The sequence below is a fragment of the Maylandia zebra genome, linkage group LG15, assembly GCF_041146795.1.
Source record: "Maylandia zebra isolate NMK-2024a linkage group LG15, Mzebra_GT3a, whole genome shotgun sequence".
NCBI classification, from domain to species: Eukaryota; Metazoa; Chordata; class Actinopteri; order Cichliformes; family Cichlidae; genus Maylandia; species Maylandia zebra.
Genome location: NC_135181.1, coordinates 34246063 through 34266733, shown reverse-complemented (window position 1 = coordinate 34266733; position 20671 = coordinate 34246063). Strand labels below are relative to the sequence as shown.

General features: G+C 44.6%; 2 protein-coding genes across 4 annotated transcripts; both read left to right on the top strand.

The window, feature by feature from the left end:
• Positions 1-44: 44 nt before the first annotated feature.
• Positions 45-9606, top strand: strap (serine/threonine kinase receptor associated protein). 2 transcript variants are annotated; one of them, XM_012922869.3, is made up of 10 exons: positions 45-143; positions 1121-1314; positions 2349-2484; positions 3312-3393; positions 6056-6128; positions 6776-6875; positions 6962-7099; positions 7262-7398; positions 8243-8434; positions 8943-9606. In XM_012922869.3, the coding sequence occupies exons 2-10, from the start codon at positions 1203-1205 to the stop codon at positions 9002-9004; spliced, it is 1032 nt and encodes a 343-aa protein (XP_012778323.1). In that variant the 5' UTR covers positions 45-143; positions 1121-1202; the 3' UTR covers positions 9005-9606. The 2 variants fall into 2 exon arrangements, with proteins under 2 accessions (XP_012778323.1, XP_004564827.1); XM_004564770.5 differs by lacking the exon at positions 45-143 and having other exon boundaries at positions 863-1314; positions 8285-8434.
• A 381-nt stretch (positions 9607-9987) lies between these two features.
• tmpoa (thymopoietin a) lies at positions 9988-20263 on the top strand. 2 transcript variants are annotated; one of them, XM_004564771.3, is made up of 6 exons: positions 9997-10581; positions 14178-14295; positions 14620-14745; positions 16405-16523; positions 18858-18958; positions 19355-20263. In XM_004564771.3, exons 1-6 carry the CDS (start codon positions 10342-10344, stop codon positions 19707-19709), a joined length of 1059 nt encoding a protein of 352 aa, XP_004564828.2. In that variant the 5' UTR covers positions 9997-10341; the 3' UTR covers positions 19710-20263. The 2 variants fall into 2 exon arrangements, with proteins under 2 accessions (XP_004564829.2, XP_004564828.2); XM_004564772.3 differs by lacking the exon at positions 14620-14745 and having other exon boundaries at positions 9988-10581.
• The last annotated feature ends 408 nt before the right edge of the window (positions 20264-20671 follow it).

Here is a 20671-nt window from a genome sequence, read left to right as displayed (position 1 = left end):
TCCCTCTGATTGGTTTTTCTGCTTATTCACCGGCAGCAGGACGCCATCTCTGCCTGCAGCCGTGAAGCAAGGCACCTTCCTCTCTCCCTGTCATCCTGCTGCACACTGAGCGTTTACATCCATGCACTCAGCGCCCTCTGGAGGTAAGAGTATAAATACATTATTTCTGTTTTATGGGGGCGAACGAAACAAAGAGTTTTAATAGTTTCATTCCTGGTGTGAGATCTGCCGGTACCTCAACACTAAAAACTAGAAAGCATTCGCATACAGCTGCACGTCTTTTACAGCCTTAGAGCTTTCACGGGCTCTTGAAGTGCGCTCATCCAAGTAACACTGACACTACGTGCTGTGATAATATTACATACATAAGTAATACAAATAAACAATCAATCTCTGTTTGAAATATTAGTATAAGTCCTGTTTACAAAGTAGCTTTGATGCCTTCCATGTCACAACGTTTAACTGTGTCTTTTACACGATGAAAAGTCTGAGTTAAAGTCTGAAAACGAAAACGAGCTGACAGGTAGCTCATGAAGAATAGTGGTGGGTAGATCAACCCAGGTATTGATAATAACGATAGATATTTATAGAACATTTCAACTATAGAAGCGCCATTAAATAATTATACATCTAATAAATAATGACACACTGCTCTCCCCCACATAAGCCTCCTTTATGGGTGAAAGGTATTGGTATGGACATTACTGTCCGTTTTTACTTGATAACAGATCGATATCAACATTTCTCTCAGCACTGCTGAAGAAGCCTTTATTCAATATTTGTTCAATCAAAATTTTAAAAGTATCAATGTCCGTTAGAAGCGATGACACTTTTACTATGAAAGGCATCGGAAGTGTTATCGTCATGATTAGCGGAACTGGCGTAACACACCGGCAACATCGTCGTCTCTATGGTTGTTTGGCCGTGTCGCACGTTGCTAGTTAGTTGCAATGTTGTAGCTATTAGCACGGTAGCCGTTCCTTCGCTGGAAGGTAGAGCTGTACGACAGACCTACAGTTTATTCTTTCTGATTCACAGTGTGAGCAGCAGCTAACTGCTATCCAACGGAACATAACCTACAAAGCTAGCTTGTTATCTTGTTTTCCTTCTACTCCGCTAGTTTTCCTAGCTTGCTAGCTAGCCGCTAGCATCCAACCGTCTCCTCTATCAGTGCAAACCGTCTCCCGGCCGGCCGGAGGACCATGGCGATGAGACAGACTCCCCTCACCTGCTCCGGTCACACCCGGCCTGTGGTGGACCTGGCCTTCAGTGGAATTACTCCTTATGGATACTTCCTCATCAGCGCCTGCAAGGGTGAGAGGTGTTGGCAGGACTATGAACATAAAGTAGCCTGTGAGAATCTGGTGTTACTTCTGGACGTGGTCTGTTGCGGGTTGGGCTTTAAAATGAGCCCTTTATAAAACATGATGTTCTTCCATTGATTGACTTTGTGTCTTTGTATTGTTTTCTGGTGTCATTAAGTGTGTCTGTGTGCGCTCGGGGGCGCATATGTGTGTGAGCCTGAGAGAGAGAGAGGCACATGCGGCTAGCTTAACTACTGATGGTTTACCTTCCTCCTAAAGTTTGATCTCGAATTGTACAACTTTGTTGAAAAAGTATAGAAAAGATTACATCCTGTTTATCATTATCTGATCATGTCCTAAAGTCCATGATCAGATAATGATCGTCTCTGGGCTGTCAGATGGTATTCATGTCACTGAGTTGCTACAGATCTGCAACTAAACAGCCCTGAGAAAGATGGTGTTTGAGAGCAAACAGTGTTCCTATTCCTAGATTTACTAGGTTAAGTTCATTTTTTTCCTTTTCTTTCTTTTAGGAAGAGTCATTTATTAATAGCTTGCATGGAGGATGCTGACTCACCAACTAATCAGTATTGAAGTGAGCAGTAGTGAAGCTGTTACAACTGAAGGCAAACATTTTCTGAACAGTGAAAGTGTGCCTTCAGTGTCAAGGTTGTGCCTAACTGTTCCGGGGTTAAACCAACACATTGCAAAAGATGCAGCTTTTGCTTTTTGTTTGCACTGCACTCTTAACTTTCACTACCACTTAGCAACTAATTGGCAAGTGCTTGCAGACAAGTCTGCATGTTCCATACAAACTGTGACGTGGCAGTCTGCTAGCAAAAAGAGCAACCGCAAGGAGGTTTTCAATGCAGTACCAACTCTTTACAACCAATTTTACCTAGCAACAACCAAATGTCACCCTAGAAGTCAGTGACCCCTGCTTGTCGCACGGTCAGCAGGACCTAGCAGACACCTGTGGATTATCCTTACTGCCCCCTGCCGTTACACTGTGATGCTCACATCCTCTCTGCTTCTCTCCATCAGATGGCAAGCCCATGTTGCGCCAGGGAGACACAGGGGACTGGATAGGAACGTTTCTGGGTCACAAGGGCGCTGTCTGGGGAGCCACTCTAAACACAGACGCCACCAAAGCAGCGACTGCTGCTGCCGACTTCACAGCGTGAGTTCACACACTCAGACTAAACTAGCCTGAAAGAGGCAGTTATCCTCAGTGCTCCTCTCTGTGGATAATCTGTCATGCATCCATTGGCAGTGTTGTATTGTTGTATGTACTCTGAAACCTCAGTTCATGTGTGATCTGGTCTCATTTCATTTCAGGATAACCTTAAACGGCTGTTTTGCTTCATGCTATGGTATTGAAAATCGATCACTTAGATGTGAGTGCTAGTACAAGCTTCAGGGACCTTTCTAGCTTGGCTATAGCAGTGACGTAGCCCACATGCCTTTGTGATAGACATGGTCACCATGGTGACCCTTGCTTTCCCAGCATCCTTCTAAGAAAAAGCTTTACACTGAATAAAGTAAAGCCATTTTTATTAGTGTGATCATGAGCTGAACTCTGTGGACAATAGAATATCTTGCTGCGCCTATTATTTCATTCTTATCTATCCCTTTGTTCCAGCAAAGCAAGGACAATTCAGTGACACAACAGCTAAATCTTTAGTCCCGCTAAATGTTCTTATTTTCCAAGAGTCTGTTATAAGCCAATATATTGATGTACCCGTCATTCTCACTGATTTGTAAGACGAGGCTCTGACTTGTTCTATCACATGTATGTCACAGAGGAAACAGTTTTGCACACTGAGCTTTGAATGAGTTTTCTGCATATATGTGTCTTCTGACTTTGTCTCTTGTATAAAGCAGCCTCTGCATTCACACATATTACACTGACACACACACACACACACACACACACACACACACACACACACACACACACACCCAGTGTGAGGTCACTGTTAACAGCTCCCTTGTGGACTTTTGCAGAAAGGTGTGGGATGCAGTGAGTGGAGATGAGGTCCTGTCTCTGGCACACAAACACATTGTGAAAACTGTCAGCTTTACTCAGGTCAGTGCACTTCATCATGTGTTTCTGTATGTGTTTCTCTACTTGTGGGTTTAAATTGATGCACACCTTTCACCAAGAACAGAATACAGTTGATAAGGTAACATTTTAGTCCAGTCAGTGCTGTGAAACAAGTTCTTTGTCAATGTTGATCACTAACCAGAAGTTAACAGGCCCTGGCCTGCTCAAGTTCAAATCACCATTTAGTAAAAGATTTAAGATTTAAGCTCAAATGTTTAAGTAAACATTTGAGCCTGCATGCCCGTAGTGATTCTAGGGCCAAAGCTTTAGCAGTGTTCAGCTCCAGTTACAATGTCAGGCACGCGGTGCCTCGTAATAAATATTAGTTAAATATGCTGTTTGCAAAGATTCACCGGATGCATGTTACAGTATTGCCTTCAAAAGCAAACAGATTATCTGGATAACCTATTGTAGTGCGTGAGGTGTTTTCTCACCTATAGTTGGTTTCCTCTGGTCTGAATTGTTTGATGAGTTTGCAAACTTGTAGCTTTTCGAGCCAAAATGCAACACTACAAACCGCGTGAGAATGTTCAGTCTGCTCATTGGCTAGATGTGTCTGGGATGGAAGAAAGTGCTGTGTTGTGTATTATTGGAAAACTTGGAGAATTTACATTCATTTCACAGGTAGCTTCTAGCCCGTACAGACCTTTGCACATCTGTAGTACCTTGTTCCGTCCCAGAATACAAAGCATTCTGTTCATCAGTCTGAAAAAACGTTTCTCCCACTGAAAACGTTTGTGGGATTTTCTTACCTGGATGATTGAGCAATCATCAGGAGATGGCTACATAACCTTTTTTTAGCTCAAGCTTGTAATGTAGAGGTTTGGGTAGTTGGTTCTGATCGGGGTTGAATCACGTTGATTTAAATGAACTAAGCGCACAGCTGTGAAAACACCTTAAGAATCACTTAGAAGTTCTCCCACTCCTGGTGAACTCTAGAATAGTGTACTCAGATGGACACATTTGGGGCACCATGAATTTTGAATAAAGCACCACACTTAAAGAACTCAGAGCAAGTGTTTACCCACAAAAACTTCACTTTCAAAGTGAAAAAATAAATATTATACAAATACACACACACACACACACAAACAAGGTAGAGAACCCACAGAAAATGAGAGGGATTCAATGATGACGTTTGGATACTGGTTGACAAAGTGAGAGATATGGAGGGCACATGAAGTGGCAAGCTCCTGTGTCTGAGTCTCGGTGGGATCTCAGCAGTTTCACAATCACAGCAGCAGCTCCAAAGACTGCGAGAGGAGGAGGAGAAAAGTGCCTCTGCAGACCATGCCCTGGCCTTTACAGCCATAACTTCACTATATCGCTCACAGCTCTGTGGAACAATGAAATGTGTCACTATCTGTGCTTTTCATGCTTTGTTTTTTGAGCTTGTTTTTTGCGTTTTGCCTCGTCCTCATTGAACTCTGCTATAGCTTCCTGCTCTATTCCGGCTCACTTATCAACCAATCAACATTCGGTAGCATGTCTCACATGGGTGACAAGTAGGGATGGGTACCGGTGTGGCACCGGTTCTGACATAAACGGTAGTAACCAGACCGAAAAGCAACGTACATTTCGGTGCTTTATTTCGGTGCTTTTTTTTTTCCTGAGCTGTGATACACTTTAGATTCTAGCCAATCATTTTACGTTTCCGAGGATAGTAGGCGGGGCCAGGTACGTACGTACGTTCTGTTAAAGCAGAGCTACAGATTAAAAATGTCCAAGGCGAAGCGGTTAAAAGTCTGGCTGTACTTCATAGCAAAATATGCAAACTCAGCAGCCTGCAACAAGTGCTTTAAGCTGATACTGTGATACTGTCAAAGGAGGTAACACCTCAAATCCGATGAAACACCTGGCGACGCATAGCGGTTTTTTTAAAAGCCCAGAAATGCGCCGTATTTGATAGCTTGCTGCGAGACCTCACACCGAGCACATCTACTGCGGGTGGGTTGCCTGTTATGCAACATCCCCCAAAAACACGAAGAGGAGAGTCCTGGCCCCTAGCCCTGCCAGTGTAGCAGAAATGATGACGGATGATGATGGCAGCAGCAGCCGTTCTTCTCTGCGTGAGTAGGCTAACCACGTTATTACATTAATGCATGTAAGGTGAACTAGCAAACATCATCATAGCTACATGCTGCTGTCTTCTTGTTTAATGGCAGATACTCCCTTCACCCTGGCTAAAAAGGCTAAAATGACCAAAGAAAAAGTGGAAAACAGTTAAACATGAGGTTTAGGACAAAGTTTGTGTTTTTTCCATTGTTTAAGCACTGCTTCCAGCCAAGAGTGATACCATATATGCCCCATAGCTGCAGAAAAGGCACACATTGTTATATTTTTACAAAAAACAGCTGAACATGAGAGGTTTTTGGACCAATTTTGTGTTCTCCATTCTTTAAGCACCGGTTTGAGCACCGTTTGAGCACCGGCACCGTTTCAAAAGTACCGATTTGGCACCGGTATCGGATAAAACCTAAACGATACCCATCCCTAGTGACAAGCCCCCACGCCCTCACTCCTCTTACAACTGAAAACTGTTTGCAAAATGACACATGTGCAGGATTATAAATCTAGCTTTACTCTCTGTGCTTGTTGGGTGGGAGTGAAGAGCCTCCCATGAATACGTGCTTCTTTTTGACAGGACAGCAACTGCCTGCTAACTGGAGGTAACGACAAACTGCTGCGTATCTATGACCTGAGCAGCCCTGAAGCAGGTAAGTGGACATGCTCATGCACACACGTGTATGTGTGGACCATATGACCAGTACATGCTCCCACATATCCATATGTACTGTCGCTAGACCATTACTAGCCACTTGCTGCATGTACTGCAGAGCTGTGTGGGTGGTTATACAGCAGCCGGCAGCATTGGTTTGTGCTGGAACACACAGTAAGACTTGGTAAAATCACAAAATGATCTGCATGATCACTCTTTTGAGATGAAGCTGACAAATTCATCAAGTGTAAATAATTATATACAATGTAACAGTTTATTGTGAAAACTTCCACAGCAGCAGGTGTTACTATGGTAACTCATGAAGAAGGTGCCGTCTGTGCTGGTGGAGGAAGTTGCCTTTATCGATCACTTGTTTACAGTGAGCAGATGGTTACTGTCAGCACAGCTTGGAGCAGTTCACAGCTCACTGTAACCTCACAGAAAGATCCTGGACACGTCAAAACCTAGATATGCCCCAAAGAAGAAAATGCAGTTATGAAATTTTATGCCCTGAAGGTCAAAGGTTGAGCTATAGCAGGTGTAGAGGTAGCCTGCAATGTGATGTTTACTGAGGCACTAAACCAGGAGGAAGTGATTCTGGGTGTGGTATAATGTGTCTGGCTGTTGCTTCTGTGTCCCTGTCAGCTCCACAGGAAATTTCGGGCCACACGTCGGCCATAAAAAAGGCTCTATGGTGCAACAACGATCAGCAGATCCTCTCTGCTGCTGACGACAAAACCATCCGGTCAGTGCACTGTGACACACGCCCTCACCCGTCTTACCTCTCACTTCTGACAGTAGACATAGCAACCACTCTGTTCATGTGTGTAGGCTGTGGGACAGGAGCTCCATGGAGGAGGTGAAAACACTGACCTTTGACACGTCCGTGAGCAGCATGGAGTACGTAGCTGATGGACAGATTCTTGTGATCACGTATGGAAAGACCATCGCTTTCTACAACGCTCTGAGGTCAGCCTGCAGCCACACCCGTTCATTGTCAATGAGTGACGTGTATAAAACAGAGGGCATCCACCACCTCTATTAATGCTGATTTATTACTGACTTTGTTATTGATTAAGCATTCATCATTTATAATTTAAATTTGTTTCTATTTTTATTAATATTATCAAGCTTGGAATTGATCAAGACTGTGGAGGCCCCAGCTCCTATCAACTCAGCCTCCTTGCATCCAGAAAAGGACTTCTTTGTTGCCGGTGGTGATGACTTCAAGCTCTACAAGTTTGACTACAGCACTAAGGAAGAGCTGGGTGAGCAGCAGAGTGCTCCATTGTATCATGAAGAGGAGCAGTCTGACTCCTTTAATGAAATTAGAAACAGAACCTGTCAATACAGAATAAATGCAAGTCATAAACTCGTATTTTATTCACAACAGAACCTAGGAAACATATTGAATAATCGCACTGAGCAAACCGTTCATTTTGAATTTGATGGCAGCCACACAACTGTGGAAGAGAGGACAGGGCTGTGTTTCCCCCTGTGCACCATCCTCGCTTCTTTTAACTGCTGAGGGGACCAGCTGCTGACTTTTCTCACTTTTCCGCTGAGCCCTGAATGTCTCAGCTATCCAATACTTATGTCTGGCCTTGTCCCTTGCACACAGAGACGTCACCAGATTGTCGTAGTCTGTACACGATACAGTTTTTACTGAATGTGAACCTCTGGCTCTCTAACAGAAATGATCTTTTCATTCCCACTCGTGTTCCTGACCAGGACATTCCACGAGCTGATTCTTTTTTTTGTTTGTTTTTTTTCTTCCCCCAGTCTTTTGCTGCCAATGTGTTGCTGAGATCAAATTCAAAATGAGCGTAATGAAAAACATGTGTTGCCAGCGTGCTAGAGCAGGAGACTAATTTAAAAACATCTGGGTTCACGAGGTTCTGTTTTCATTTCAGTTTCACATATCCCAACGTTTCTGTTCTGCTGTCACTAGAGAGAGAGGGGGTTGTTTTTTTTTGTTTTGTTTTTAAACTCGCTGTTTGACCAGCTCAGCTCAGTTCATGACAGGATCTACTTACTTATCTGTAAATGTAAAAAAAAAAAAAAAGGTTAAACCCTGATTCTTTGGTCAGTTACTCCTTTATGTTTTCATAGACCAATCGGAAACTGATGGTGCTGCTGCTCATGTGTCTGCAGAATCCTACAAGGGGCACTTTGGTCCGGTGCATTGTGTTCGCTTCAGTCCTGACGGGGAGCTGTATGCGAGCGGCTCGGAGGACGGCACTCTCCGACTGTGGCAGACAGCGGTGGGAAAAACCTACGGCCTGTGGAAGTGTGTCCTTCCTGGTAAGTCTGAACTCTGAACTGATGACACGTGTTCATGCTTTCATCTGGATTCAGTTACACTGTTGCACTGTTACTGTAATGACAGCAAAGTTTTTATAAAGATTAGAGCAATACAAAGCAGTCTTTGGCAACACTGTTTCAGTTGTGTGGTGTTGTGCACTGTATATGCACAAGAGACAAAGGTTGTGAGGCGGTGCTGCTGCTGACCAGTCATCTGTTCTGACCTCAGAGCTCTGTGAACTATCCATATGATGTTATACCACAGCGTAGCACATTTTTCAAACCATGTCATGACCACATGGAAAATACTCGAGTTTAAACTGTGGCAGCATGTAAAATGTTTGTGTATGTGTATATTTACAGAACATAGTATGATTATACATATGTGTGTGTGTGTGTGTGTGTGTGTGTGTGTGTGTGTGTGTGTGTGTGTGTGTGTGTGTGTGTACACACACATACGATGATATTACACTGTCATGTATCACATTGTTCTTCACTTCCTTCTCAGAGGACCTGGGGAGTGAGAACCCTGAGCAGCTGTACACCTCCACCCCTGAGATCAAAGCCTGAGGAGAGGGCGTCGCCTTCTGGAGCCTCAACGAGATCCACGAAAGGAGCCAAGTCCAGAGCATTTTCATCCATCAGAACTGATGTGGACACTAAGACTGGCCTGTCTGTCACAGCATCAGTCCACTCACCTGCACACCGACAGTCCATGGGCTGCAGAGTGAAGCAGTAGAGCTGTGAGTGTGAGCTCGTTGCTGCCTGCTTTCTCTCTGATCAGCCCACTTCTGTCTGTCCTCTAACTTCTATTAATGTAGAGCCGCCAACCCCAAACTGCACGACGACGTCATCATCATCGGTTTTGGTTTCAGTGTTGAGGTGTTTGATGAGCTGGACCAAGGCTTGTTTTCTGTTCATGGTTACAGGAATAAATGAGTTAGTGCTCAAGTTCTGAGGCTTTCATTTCTTAAAGAAGCATTGCTTTGAGTATTTTACAGTGTTCTGCTTGAGTATCTAAAGTTGTTCTAAAGTGTCCAAATCAAAGCTAATATTGTTTTGTGACAAAGGAGAGGAGATTATTTCTTGTTTGGTTTCTGTCTTCATTTGTGCACAGTGATGAAATAAACTGAGCATTACACTTTTATTTGAAAGTAATGCACAAAGAAAAAGGGACTTTGAGCTTTTATTTCTTGACCGTCGCGCCTGCCAAATGTGCAGGCTTACTGTAAATACACACTCCAGATGCTGAAAAGAACATAACCATAACGTTTGCTGGTGAGGAAGGTCTGGGAGTTTCTCTGCTAACTACACTTTTTGTATTGAGTAAACAATAGTTCATCAGTTTCAGAGAATTAAATCTATAAAATAATGTAGCACTGGCTGACTTCTGCAACAGAGCTGATCATCAGGTGTGAACTAGAAAGCACAAATATCCATAACTGTGACATCTGAGCAAATTTTCAGTGACAGAACCCAAAAGGATCTTCGTGTCTAACATGATCACATTACATCTAATGGTGTTCCTGTATCCAGTTCCTCAGTGAGCAGTCTGTGAATGAAGAGCTGGATTTCACTGGGCATGAGTTCTGCGCAGTGACTGAGCCTCTGGCTCTGATCAGTCCCAGCTTGTAGCGGAAGGAGGTGGGCTTTACCAACTGCCACTTCCGGTCAGGACCGTGCAGCATTCCTCATTTCTTCCCACTTTAATTCCTTCCTTCTCCCGAGAGGAGGAGGGAGCGAGAGGATAGACAGCAGCTCATATCCACGTGCTTCTTTGAAGCACACACTACTCTGCCAGTTCGGTCCAGTGGGCGGCGCTGGTTGCCCGATCCGCCATCAGCGGCTCCGCTGTTTTCTGCTAGCTGTTACTTGCTGACCCGTTGCCCGGTCGTCTTCTCGCCGACATGCCGGAGTACCTGGGCGACCCCTCTGTGCTCACCAAGGAGAAGCTAAAGAGCGAGCTGCTGGCCAACAACGTGGAGCTCCCGAGCGGCAACCCCACGAAGGACGTGTACGTGCAGCTGTATCTTACGAAGCTGGCCGGCCAAAGCACACGCCCCGCGGCTGCAGCTGCGGACTCGTTCTCCAGCGACGAGGAGCTGCCTCCGCCCGCGCTGCCTGACACCAGCCGCTCCTCCGGTAGAGTAAGTGCTCTCCCACTCCCGTCTCATTTGCACACTTCCACACCCACCAGGATTACTCAGCCACCAAAATCCACGTTCTGAACTCGTCGTCTGTTAACTACTGTAAATGTTCGCAGCATAGTTTCGGATGTTCAGAACACATCCATCGGACACGGCTCACATTGAAACGTGCGCTCTCTCCTCACAGACATAACTGGAAACGTCATTCCGATTGAAAGTATAAGGCAGTCTCGTGAATGAATCGCAGAGCAAATCCAGATCACTTCCCACAAACCAGTCTCACAGGTCTCACCTCCCCACAGAGTTTCCTTCTTTGCTTCAGTTCCAGCCCCATCCTTACTAATCCCGCAGCAGCTGGGGACTCTCCATCGTGACGCAGAAGAAAGTTTTAGCGCACATACAGAAAAGATGTAGACAGAGACACAGACACAGATCTGTGAATGAAGGTTTCTGCCGACTACATTGAACTGGAACGAGAGCCTTTTGATAGTTTTCAGCTCTGCATCAGCGCGCTCATGTGCACAGCGGTTACTCGTTTTTGTAGGTGGGATAAAGAGTTTGAGGTTAGAGGAGCTGGCAGACATGCACTCAGTCAGGAAGAGATTTGTTCTGATGCTGAGGAGGAAATGGGACAAACTGGCAGGTGTTCGAACTGATGTCTGTTCAGGTCTGACAGAGCAAAGTGTCTGAAAACAGGAGTGACACTACTATTTAGCATTTTATTATAGACCAGGAGGCGGTGTTGAAGTCTGCAGGGTATCCTTCCTGAAGCAGCCCTCCCGCTTTGTCCCTTGGGGAGGCTGGCACTCCAGCCTGTTTTTTAGCGGGTTTCTCATGAAATAGCTGAATTTGGCTGTGACGCAGATTGATGATCAGTTCAGGTTGTAACAGAAACAGTGCATCTTACGCGTTTCCACTTTTAAAGTGAGTGGGATGTGTGCCCACTTTAAAACTACAGGCAGTACTAGATGATACTAGTATGTAGTTTTTATAAAAAGTACACATTTCCATGTTGTCCAAAGGCCTGATGTTTCAATAAGAGTATAATGATTGCAGAGGTGATGTGTGAGAGTGAATGAATAGTGGCATTGTAAAGCGCTTTGGGTGCCTTGAAAAGCGCTATATAAATCCAATCCATTATTATAACTGAGCCACCATGTGCTGTGGCTCTTGCAGTGAGTGTTTAGTGCGGTTTCATGGTTTAGGTGGTGGAGCAGACAGATGTTTTCCTGCAGCTGCTTACATTATCATTGTGAACATTGAGGAAATGCTTTTGCTAGGAAGAACTCCGACTCAGCATAGTTGGTGTCTTGGCACTAGAGTGTTGATGCCGTTTATCTTGTGAAAGCTGCTGCTCACATACCTGAGGGATTACAGGCTGCAAAGGGAGGTGCCCAAAAATGAATTCCTGACATTTTTCAGTGACTGACATGAAAGAGGATACTCGCTGTGACTCTTCGAGTCTGCAAAGCTTCATGTTTTCAGATTAGATGTTGGTCTGAATGAGATTTGGATGGATTGTTGTAAAGTGTGAGGAATGTGTGAGCGTCTGTCCAGGACTCTGTGAAGAGTCTGAGAGTCCACAGTGAGTTTGTTCCACAGAGCTGTGAGCTCTTTAGTTCAGTTATGGCTGTAAAGGCCAGGGTGTGGTCTGCAGAGGCACTTCTCCTCCTCCTCCTCCTCCTCCTCCTCCTTCCACTCTTGCAGTCTTTGGAGCTGCTGCTGTGATTGTGAAACAGCTGGGTTCACATCCAGCTGTTTCACAATTGTCATTGTTTCTAATACAGAGTTTCACTTCAGCTCTTTGTATGTTAGAGCTTTGCTCTCCCTCTGCAGACAGACGGCAGTTCGTGGAGTACAGTGGACAGCGAATGTGGTCGCTCTGCTTGACCGTAAATTCTACTTCAATAACCAGGAGTCACATTTTTATAGCTGTGCATTCAACACACACATGTACGCTCCTTTGGAGCCATGTAGCGCCTAGCTAAGAAGAAAGCTGAGGGTTCCTGTCCACCAACAAGCTATCGACAGCTGTCCTGTTGAGTCTTCAGAAGTATGATGTCGCTGCTGCATTCAGCAACATATTTACTGTACGTTTATTTGATTTGCTCCAAGGCAGAGCTGCCTTTAGTTTTGTTAATTAGGAGACACAGCATCATGCCACTATGCTGGCCTCACAAGTAATTTCCTGTCAGCCGCTAAGTAAAACTTCAGACTATGATGAAGCGCCTCCAGCATCTTCAGACGGTCCCATTCTCCTCCCTAAATATTTCCCCTGGCAGCTTCCTTTCAGGAAATTAAAGAACGTGTTTGTGTACATGAGTAAGTTTTCACATCTGCTCAACGGTGGTTTAGGAATGAAGTATTCATAAAATAACGAATCTTCCTGCATACTACTCCTGGATTTTTGAAAAAGGCTTTGCTTATGTGCAGTGACAGCAGTGTTATCCAGAACGTTACAGGTGGTAACCACCTTTCTGCTCTGGAAAATTTCTGCAGTTTGACTTCTGTCGTTCACATGAGTTCCCATGTTATGAGCAGAGTCCTTCTGCTACACTATTCCGGGTGACAGAGGGGGGGAGAGGGCTTTTCACCCATCTGAGACGCACTCCTGTGCACTCTTCCAAGATCCTGACTACACATCACCTGAACCAGATGACATAATTGTCTCAAAATGTTGGGCCAGAATAGAGAAGGAGCGATAGTGGGGTTCAGCACGAGGGAGAGAACTGCAAAAAAAAGAAAGAAATCCAGCACTAAAAGCACAGGCAGTGACTGCAGCGATATGTTTCCTTGTTTCTAACACAGAGTTTCACTTCAGCACTGTCAGGTTTAGAACTTCACTTACCAACAACACAAGCAGAGTGGCCCACAGACTGTACACTGCCTCCATCTGACCACAGAGCTGTCTGCAGGCAGAGAGGAGGTGCTACCTTTGACCATAAAATCAGCTTCGGGGAGAGAAAGAAGCATATATAACAATAGATGTACAAAGATATTTTAAGTGACCAACAACAGATTGGTTGGATTAGGGATCATGTTGGTACAGTAACACAGAGTCATAAAGGTACCTACAAAACGGGTAACTTCTTTATTGTATGTATAACCCCTTTGTAAATCCTGTTCACTGAAGTCTGTTAACCAATACGAATACATAAAAACACATGGAAACATCGGAATTGTCAATGGTTAGTGTTAATGTTTATGGTAACAATTTAATATTTGAGTGTTGTTGAATCAGCAGCTTTACTGACCTCTGACAGTCCTAAAGTTTAACATGATGCACGCTAACTACTCCAGCTGTAGGTGTGTGTGTCTGTGTGAGGCTGGCACTGCAACTGAGTATATAATTCAGTATTCATTTTTAATGTTGCTTAACGTCTAAGTATTTTTTAATTTATTTTTTTAAATTTATTTTTGATGGCTTGGTGAACTTAGCAGTGTGTGTGCTGGTTCTTTGAAAATGAAACTGTGTTAGGTGACTCTTGTCAGTCATTACTTTGTGATTATTTGCCTTCAGGCTAAAAAAAATCTATCGCTGGCTCCGTTCTGGCTCTGATCATTTGTTTTGTGTGCTGCCCTGCTGTTTTCCACAGAAAGCCACCAGGAAAACAGACAAGGTTCGACCGACTGAGCTTGATGTGACTGCGCTGAGTGACAAGAGCCTGAGGGATGAACTGCTCGAGCGTGGACTAGACGTGGGGCCAATTGTGGGTGAGTGTAATCCTGCTCACCATTGCAGACACCGTAGTGGGCACAGAGACTGCACTCACTGCGCATTTGTAAAATGACAGATGCAGACAGTCCCAGGGGAAAATTGGTTGCAAAGAGGGTGTTGCACCAAAAACGTTGTTGCTTTGGTCGTCAGCAAGGTTGCTGAGATTGCTTATAGTTTGCTTGACTGTCTGCAAACAGCATTTATTCTATGAGCTGTAGTGAAACTTGAAAAAATTAGGAAGGGGACAGATACTTCTCCCATTACTGGATTAACCAGGTTGGTTTCACTGCTACAACATCACCCTTGTCTTGTCCTCCCAGCCTCCACCCGGAAGCTGTATGAGAAGAAGCTACAAAAGTTGCTGGATGAAGGGCCTCCACAGCCTCCGCCACCACAGCTGATGCTCGTAGGCTCAGAGTCTGACCTCTACAGTGACAGGGAGGACGGTAGGAAGGACCCACGGTGCAGCTCATTCAGCGCTGCTGCACTTTAATGAGTGCTTGGATTTGAAATGTTCCCTCATCACCTATATGAGAAATGTGATATCGTGTGTTGATGAAGGGGATGTTGTGTGTAGAACAGATGTCAAACGTATGTCCTCATACAGTTGTATCCGGCCTGCAAGATAATTTCATATGTCATTTATTGATGGCCTGTTAGTACGTGGGGGCTGAATCTTCAGCCCTGCTGAAAAATCATGGAGGCAGAGGTGGGGGCTTTATTTTGAGGGGCACAATCATATCACAATCAAATACAGACTGGGATCGTACCATTACGTGAAAGGAGGAGGGGGGCAGACGTTCCAAGACAGCAGGTGCAATTTAGTTTTATTTATATAGCACCAAATCACAACAACAGTTACCTCAAGGGGGCTTTATGTTGTGTAACACATGATCTGCTGAGGCATGTATTCAGACATCTTTCTGTAGCATGGGGTCAGTGCAGCTCCAGCTCCTGACCTTTGTCTGCCACTATCTTGGAGGTTTTGAGGAAAAGGTTGCAGTGCTGGAGGTCCATCATCTCTCCTTTAAGACGGTCCTCCATCACATCAACCAGAGCCAGCTCATCACACGGGAGAAAATTCACTACTGTATTTCTACATATCCACATAGCCATATTAAAGGAGCTCCAAATTGCCTGCAAATTCCAGACTCTGGAGCTTCCCAAGACTCCAAAGATAAAGAAAAAAATTTGTTGTCAATTTGTTAATTCAATTCAGTTTTATTTCAGTTTTAACCACAACAACAGTTACCTCAAGGCTGCAGCATTGCAAGGTAAAGAGCCTTCAGTAATACAGAGAAAATGAGAGCAATCATATGACCCACTGTGAGCAAGCGCTTTGGCGAGAATGAAAAGGCCACACCGCCTTTTAACAGGAAGAACTCTCCAGCAGAACCAGGCTCAGCGAGGAGCAGCAATCTTCTGCGTCCAGTTGGGGTTAGGGGAGGAAGACAGGACAAAGAGACGCTGTATAAGAGAGCCAGAGGTTAATAACTAATGATTCATCGTAGAAAGGTGTATGAACACATAATGAAAAATGGGACTGAAGAAGAAACACTCAGTGCATCATGGGAATCCCCCAGCAGCCTAGACCTAGGGTCACCTGATCCAGCTCTGTGATTTATAGCATATAGTTACTACCTGAACTATATGCCCTAACAATGGGCGCAGAGCCATTGCAGGGGGGAGGGGGTAAAGAATTCTTGGACACTGCTAGCATAATGGACATGTTTTTGACAATGTAACAAAATCTAACCAGTTAATGTAAAAAACAGTTAACCTGGAACGCCAGGGCTGAGCGCTCGGTACACTCTGTCAGCTGTTAGCAGAGCTAGCGACATCTCTACCACCAGTTCAAAGCAATCAGATTATCTAGGATTGACCTGTCTTGTTAACCCCGCCCCCTGACTTTGATGGGTGAGGCTGACCAATAAAATTAATTCATGAACACAGCAGCAGGGTCAGGAGTGCCAAAATGAATTAAAGAGATGCATCATTAAATAATGAATTAAATGTGTCAATAATTAATAAAAATTGGAAATGAATGAATAAATAAGGTATTAAATGTTTTAAATAGTGTTTTGTGTGACTGTCCGTTTTGCCAGAGGTGATTGCAGCTGGTGGTCCAGAGCCTGTGGAGGAACCAGAACCAGCTCCTGTGGTTGAGAGAACAGTGAGGAGCAGAGAGAAGACGGTCATGTCCACTCGCAGCCAGCACGCTGCGGTAAGACGAGTGTTCACCGCACTTACAGAGAACAGACCTGTCACTCTTTCCGCTCAATGTCCGTCACTGGCAGCAGAACAAAGGGATGTCTGGTGCTCTGTGTCAGTGCCCGGCTGCTGTGTTAGTAGAGCTGCATGTCGCTTACTCACCGGGACCCCCTGTGATGGCTTCCACTCATCTGTGACGGCAGCAGCTTGACACGGACCGTTCATAATTCCACTGCTGGTCACTCTTTAAAGCTGCAACTCTGTTTGTGTCACACCTAGAAACGGGCTAAGCGGTGAGGGGAGTCCCAAAGAGGCTCTTAGGTGTCCGTTACTTGATAGCATCCAACGGTAATCTGCTCTTACCCATGTTTACTTTGTATGCCGTCAATGCACTGTAGCGGAAAGTGCGTTCAGAGAGGTTCTCATGTTTTTAATGGTTCTGTTCTTCTTGACTATTAGGCTTCTAGCCGAGAGCAAGGCCACGGGTATTGTGTGTGGAGTTCGGAGGGACCACATCATGCATCCTTTAAAAGGCCTGTAATGAACCAGGCTCTGTATCGCTTGCTCTGTGCTACATATGAGAAACTGCTGAAAATTTACCTGCTAAATTCTCATAGAGCTCTTATTCATGTATGAAAAGACGTACGTGAATATGAAATGAAATTTATACTGCACCAGAAAAACTAAAGTACAAGTGTGGAAGTGACCCACAAGTCTTTGCTTCAGGAACAGGACTCCCTGCTCCTCTATCAGTGAAAGTGGAATGGTTCCAATGACCGGACTTTTTGGATTTTGGCGATCAAAGCTGTATGTGGCAGCAAGAAGCAGATCATTGTGACGTATCATGCAGATGTAGTAAGTGTAATATAGTGGGACCCCTGCAGCTGCCTTTAATCACAGTTTCCTCTGACACGGCATGGTATCTTCTTCATCCTCGAAGCTCAAGTGCACTCACTCAAGCTCAGTGTGAGACTGCTTCAGTGGATCAGCTTGCTTCTAGTCACACTCAAACCACATGATGTGGATTAATTTCTCCACAGTGCCTGTGATATCTGTCTGTTTGTGTCCTTGTTTACTGGAGCCACCTGAAGCAGTCCACTTTTAGCCCTCTCCCCACTCTGTCTGTACAGTCAAAGCTGCTTAAAGAGCAACATGGCCAGACTCATTTGAAGAAATAACAGCAGTGTAATGTGAGTGCTGTGATCTGATACTGTGCTGCTGGTTGTAGCAACAGAACCCCCTGCTGCTCAGGCACTGCACATGCACCTGCTGAGGTGTTTTTCCATTTCATTTCTACCAGTGTTGCCATGATTTCAGTAAGTACAGTTGTGAATATTGTGGAGGTTCTCTCATTGCTCCGTAATCAGATTAAGGGAAGTTAATGAATATAGCGTGGTCTCCAATATGCAGTTCACTTAATTTACTTCCTCCTGCTGAAGTAATAAAACCACCATCTCCTTTTCTTAATTTAAAAAATTCAAGACAAACTTCAAGTCAATCTGGTTTATGCTGCTACCAGATAATCTGAATTTCAAAGGGTTCCACTGACAAATTAACGGGACTTCATTAAGAACACAGAACCCTTTACGAGAAAGACTGAGGTCCTTTACTTTCTGTCAGATGAAGGCCAGCAGCAGGCTGAGGGTGGCAGATGTTGTGAAAAATCATTTGAATATCTAAACCAAACTGACTTTCTGAGATTTATTTAAAAGAAAGTTAAAACCTTTGCAAAGGCATGAACGGGGTTTATAAAGGTCAATTAATAACAGCTCCTTTATACCCATCGTGTGGATACAATGTTGTCTGTTCAGCTGTAGGCCTGAGACTCTCCAGCAGCCTCTTTGATGAGAACTTAAACTTCTTCACAGACCTAAAGAGGTGACGTTGTCTTCTTTCTCAAGCCCTCTGAAATGAACCGGCTTGAAGTGGGAGACACGGAAAGTGTTGTGGATCGTCACATTTCTGGATAACTCAAGACAGTTGAGAGATTAAGAATTGATTTAACCACAAAAGGACGAATAAAGCAAAGCTCAGTTTATCTGGGAAGACGAGCACACTCGCTGGCCTGTTTTGGACTTGGGACCAGAGTCCCGTGGTACTCAGCCAGATGTTTGTTTTACTGAAAGGTCCCGGGTAAGGCAATGCGGGTGGTGCTCCGTATGCGACAGCAGCATCAGATAGGGTGTTGCTTTTTCCTTCGTTGGCACAAAATGAGGCGATCGATGTCCAAGGGAGGCATCGAGGGGGAGAAGTGAGTGGCAGAGGAGGACACGATGGGCTGTGCATCTACACTGTCCAACAGTGTGTTCATTTCCCAGCTTAACCTTGATTTCTCTTGTCTGTGTAGGTGGAGAAAATCGCAGCCAGTGATCAAACCCTAAAAGTAGACGAGAAAGACGTTCTGAAGGAGCTCTTTCTTAATGACCGGAGCGGTCCAGCGGGAATCACGTAAGTGCAGTCGGCTGTTCTTTTCTTACCGGAAATGAAGTTTGATGTTTTTAGTCAGCAGTAAAATAAATATTCAGAGATCTTCTAAAGTTGGCACCACAGAAAGCAGGACATGAACCCCAGAGCGAAAGTAAAAGATATTAAAATTACTACTTTAACAAGTGTGAAGGGGCCAAATACTAGTCCATGGCATTGTAAGTGGAGCAGAAGTCTCTACAGTGTCTTTTAACTTGGCATGGCCAGGGTCAGTAAGTGCTGTCATAACAAGGATTTTTTTTTGACAGCAGTTACTGGATTGACCGAGACTCAGAACAGTGGAAAGTCCAGTACATTATCTGCTCTACATGACGAGCTGAGGTCTCTGTGAATATTAAATCTTAAATGTTTCTCTTGTAGTGCCACCTGTCGCCGGCCCATCCGAGGAGCAGCAGGGCGCCCTGTGACATCCAGTGACCTGTGGAGTGATGACAGCCTGTTCTCTCCAAAAGCCACCAAGACCAGCATCTCCTCCTACACTCAGAGCTACTCAGTAAACAGAGTATCCAGCCTGCCACCCAAAACCACCTCCTCCAGCCTCCCGCCTGCAGGGCAGACCCAAGCAGCACAGCGCAGCATGTCTCTGTGGATAAAGCTCTTCCTGTTGGCCATCGTGGCCACTTTCCTCTTCCTCGTTTACCAGGCCATGGAGACCACCTCCATAAACCCATTTCAGACCTCAGACATGGAGGTGGCTGCTGGTAGCACAGCATAGAGAGCACAGCTGGAGACTGAGAGGTGAAGAAGACTTAGTCTGCTTTAACTCGTTCATGTTTCATTAATGTTTAAGTGTGTTAAGTGTTCTTTACATTTTGCTGCGATCACAGATTTTGTACTATTCTACTTTTTTGCCCTCATTTCTGAATAAGCTTTTATAGAGAAGAGAAATACATTTCAATGACTCTCATTGTGAAAGCACCCAGCAGCCCTGTCTGCGGTTCATCCTTAAGCTAGGACCTCAGGTGATGACGAAGCCAGTCACTAATCAACACACACAGGAGCTTTCAAAGACACAGGAGCCTCGTCGTTTTGTTTTTAGTCGTACTTGCATGGTGTGAATGTGTGTGTGATTGTAACTTTTCAAAATATGCCTTAGTATCTCTGTTCTTAACAGTCTTTAAGAGTCTGAAGCTGCTATTCTGGTTTGTACCTTGGACCATCTTTGTTATTGAGACACGGAGGCTTCTTGTTATAGTTCAAATGCTTTTTAAAGCCTGCCCCACTATTTTCCTAATCTTCTCTTGTAATAAAATTTTATACCCAAATACATTTTCTCAAACAATGTATTACATTTTCTCTTAAGTTTAATGAAATTCTGATCAATACTGCAGAACAGGGGTGTCGAACTCGCGGCCCGGGGGGCCACTTGCGGCCCACGCCACTCCTACTTCTGGCCCGTATACTCACATGAAGAACTAGAATGCTAATGAAGTGACTTTTTTTGTTAGGCAGGATTTGTGTGCAATGTTACAATGATTTAATATGAAGGCAATATGAGCAGAGAGTACAGACATGCTGAGGCTGTGTAGTTCAGTGAGAGAGTCAAAAACTAATGTGTACACTTATGTCTGCACTTTTATTTTGTTAAATACAAACAAATGATAGCAGAAGTGCTGCCACGTGTCCGGCCAGAAAGAGAGGACCAATGTGTTTATTTGGCAGTTCAATGAAAGGCTT

Coding starts and splice junctions, on each gene's coding strand:
- strap (XM_012922869.3), top strand. CDS start 1,203: ATGGCGATGAGACAGACTCCCCTCACCTGCTCCGGTCACACCCGGCCT. Junction 6,876..6,961: donor GCTGACGACAAAACCATCCG/GTCAGTGCACTG, acceptor TCATGTGTGTAG/GCTGTGGGACAGGAGCTCCA. Junction 8,435..8,942: donor GTGGAAGTGTGTCCTTCCTG/GTAAGTCTGAAC, acceptor CTTCCTTCTCAG/AGGACCTGGGGAGTGAGAAC.
- tmpoa (XM_004564771.3), top strand. CDS start 10,342: ATGCCGGAGTACCTGGGCGACCCCTCTGTGCTCACCAAGGAGAAGCTA. Junction 16,524..18,857: donor CTCGCAGCCAGCACGCTGCG/GTAAGACGAGTG, acceptor TTGTCTGTGTAG/GTGGAGAAAATCGCAGCCAG. Junction 18,959..19,354: donor AGCGGTCCAGCGGGAATCAC/GTAAGTGCAGTC, acceptor TTTCTCTTGTAG/TGCCACCTGTCGCCGGCCCA.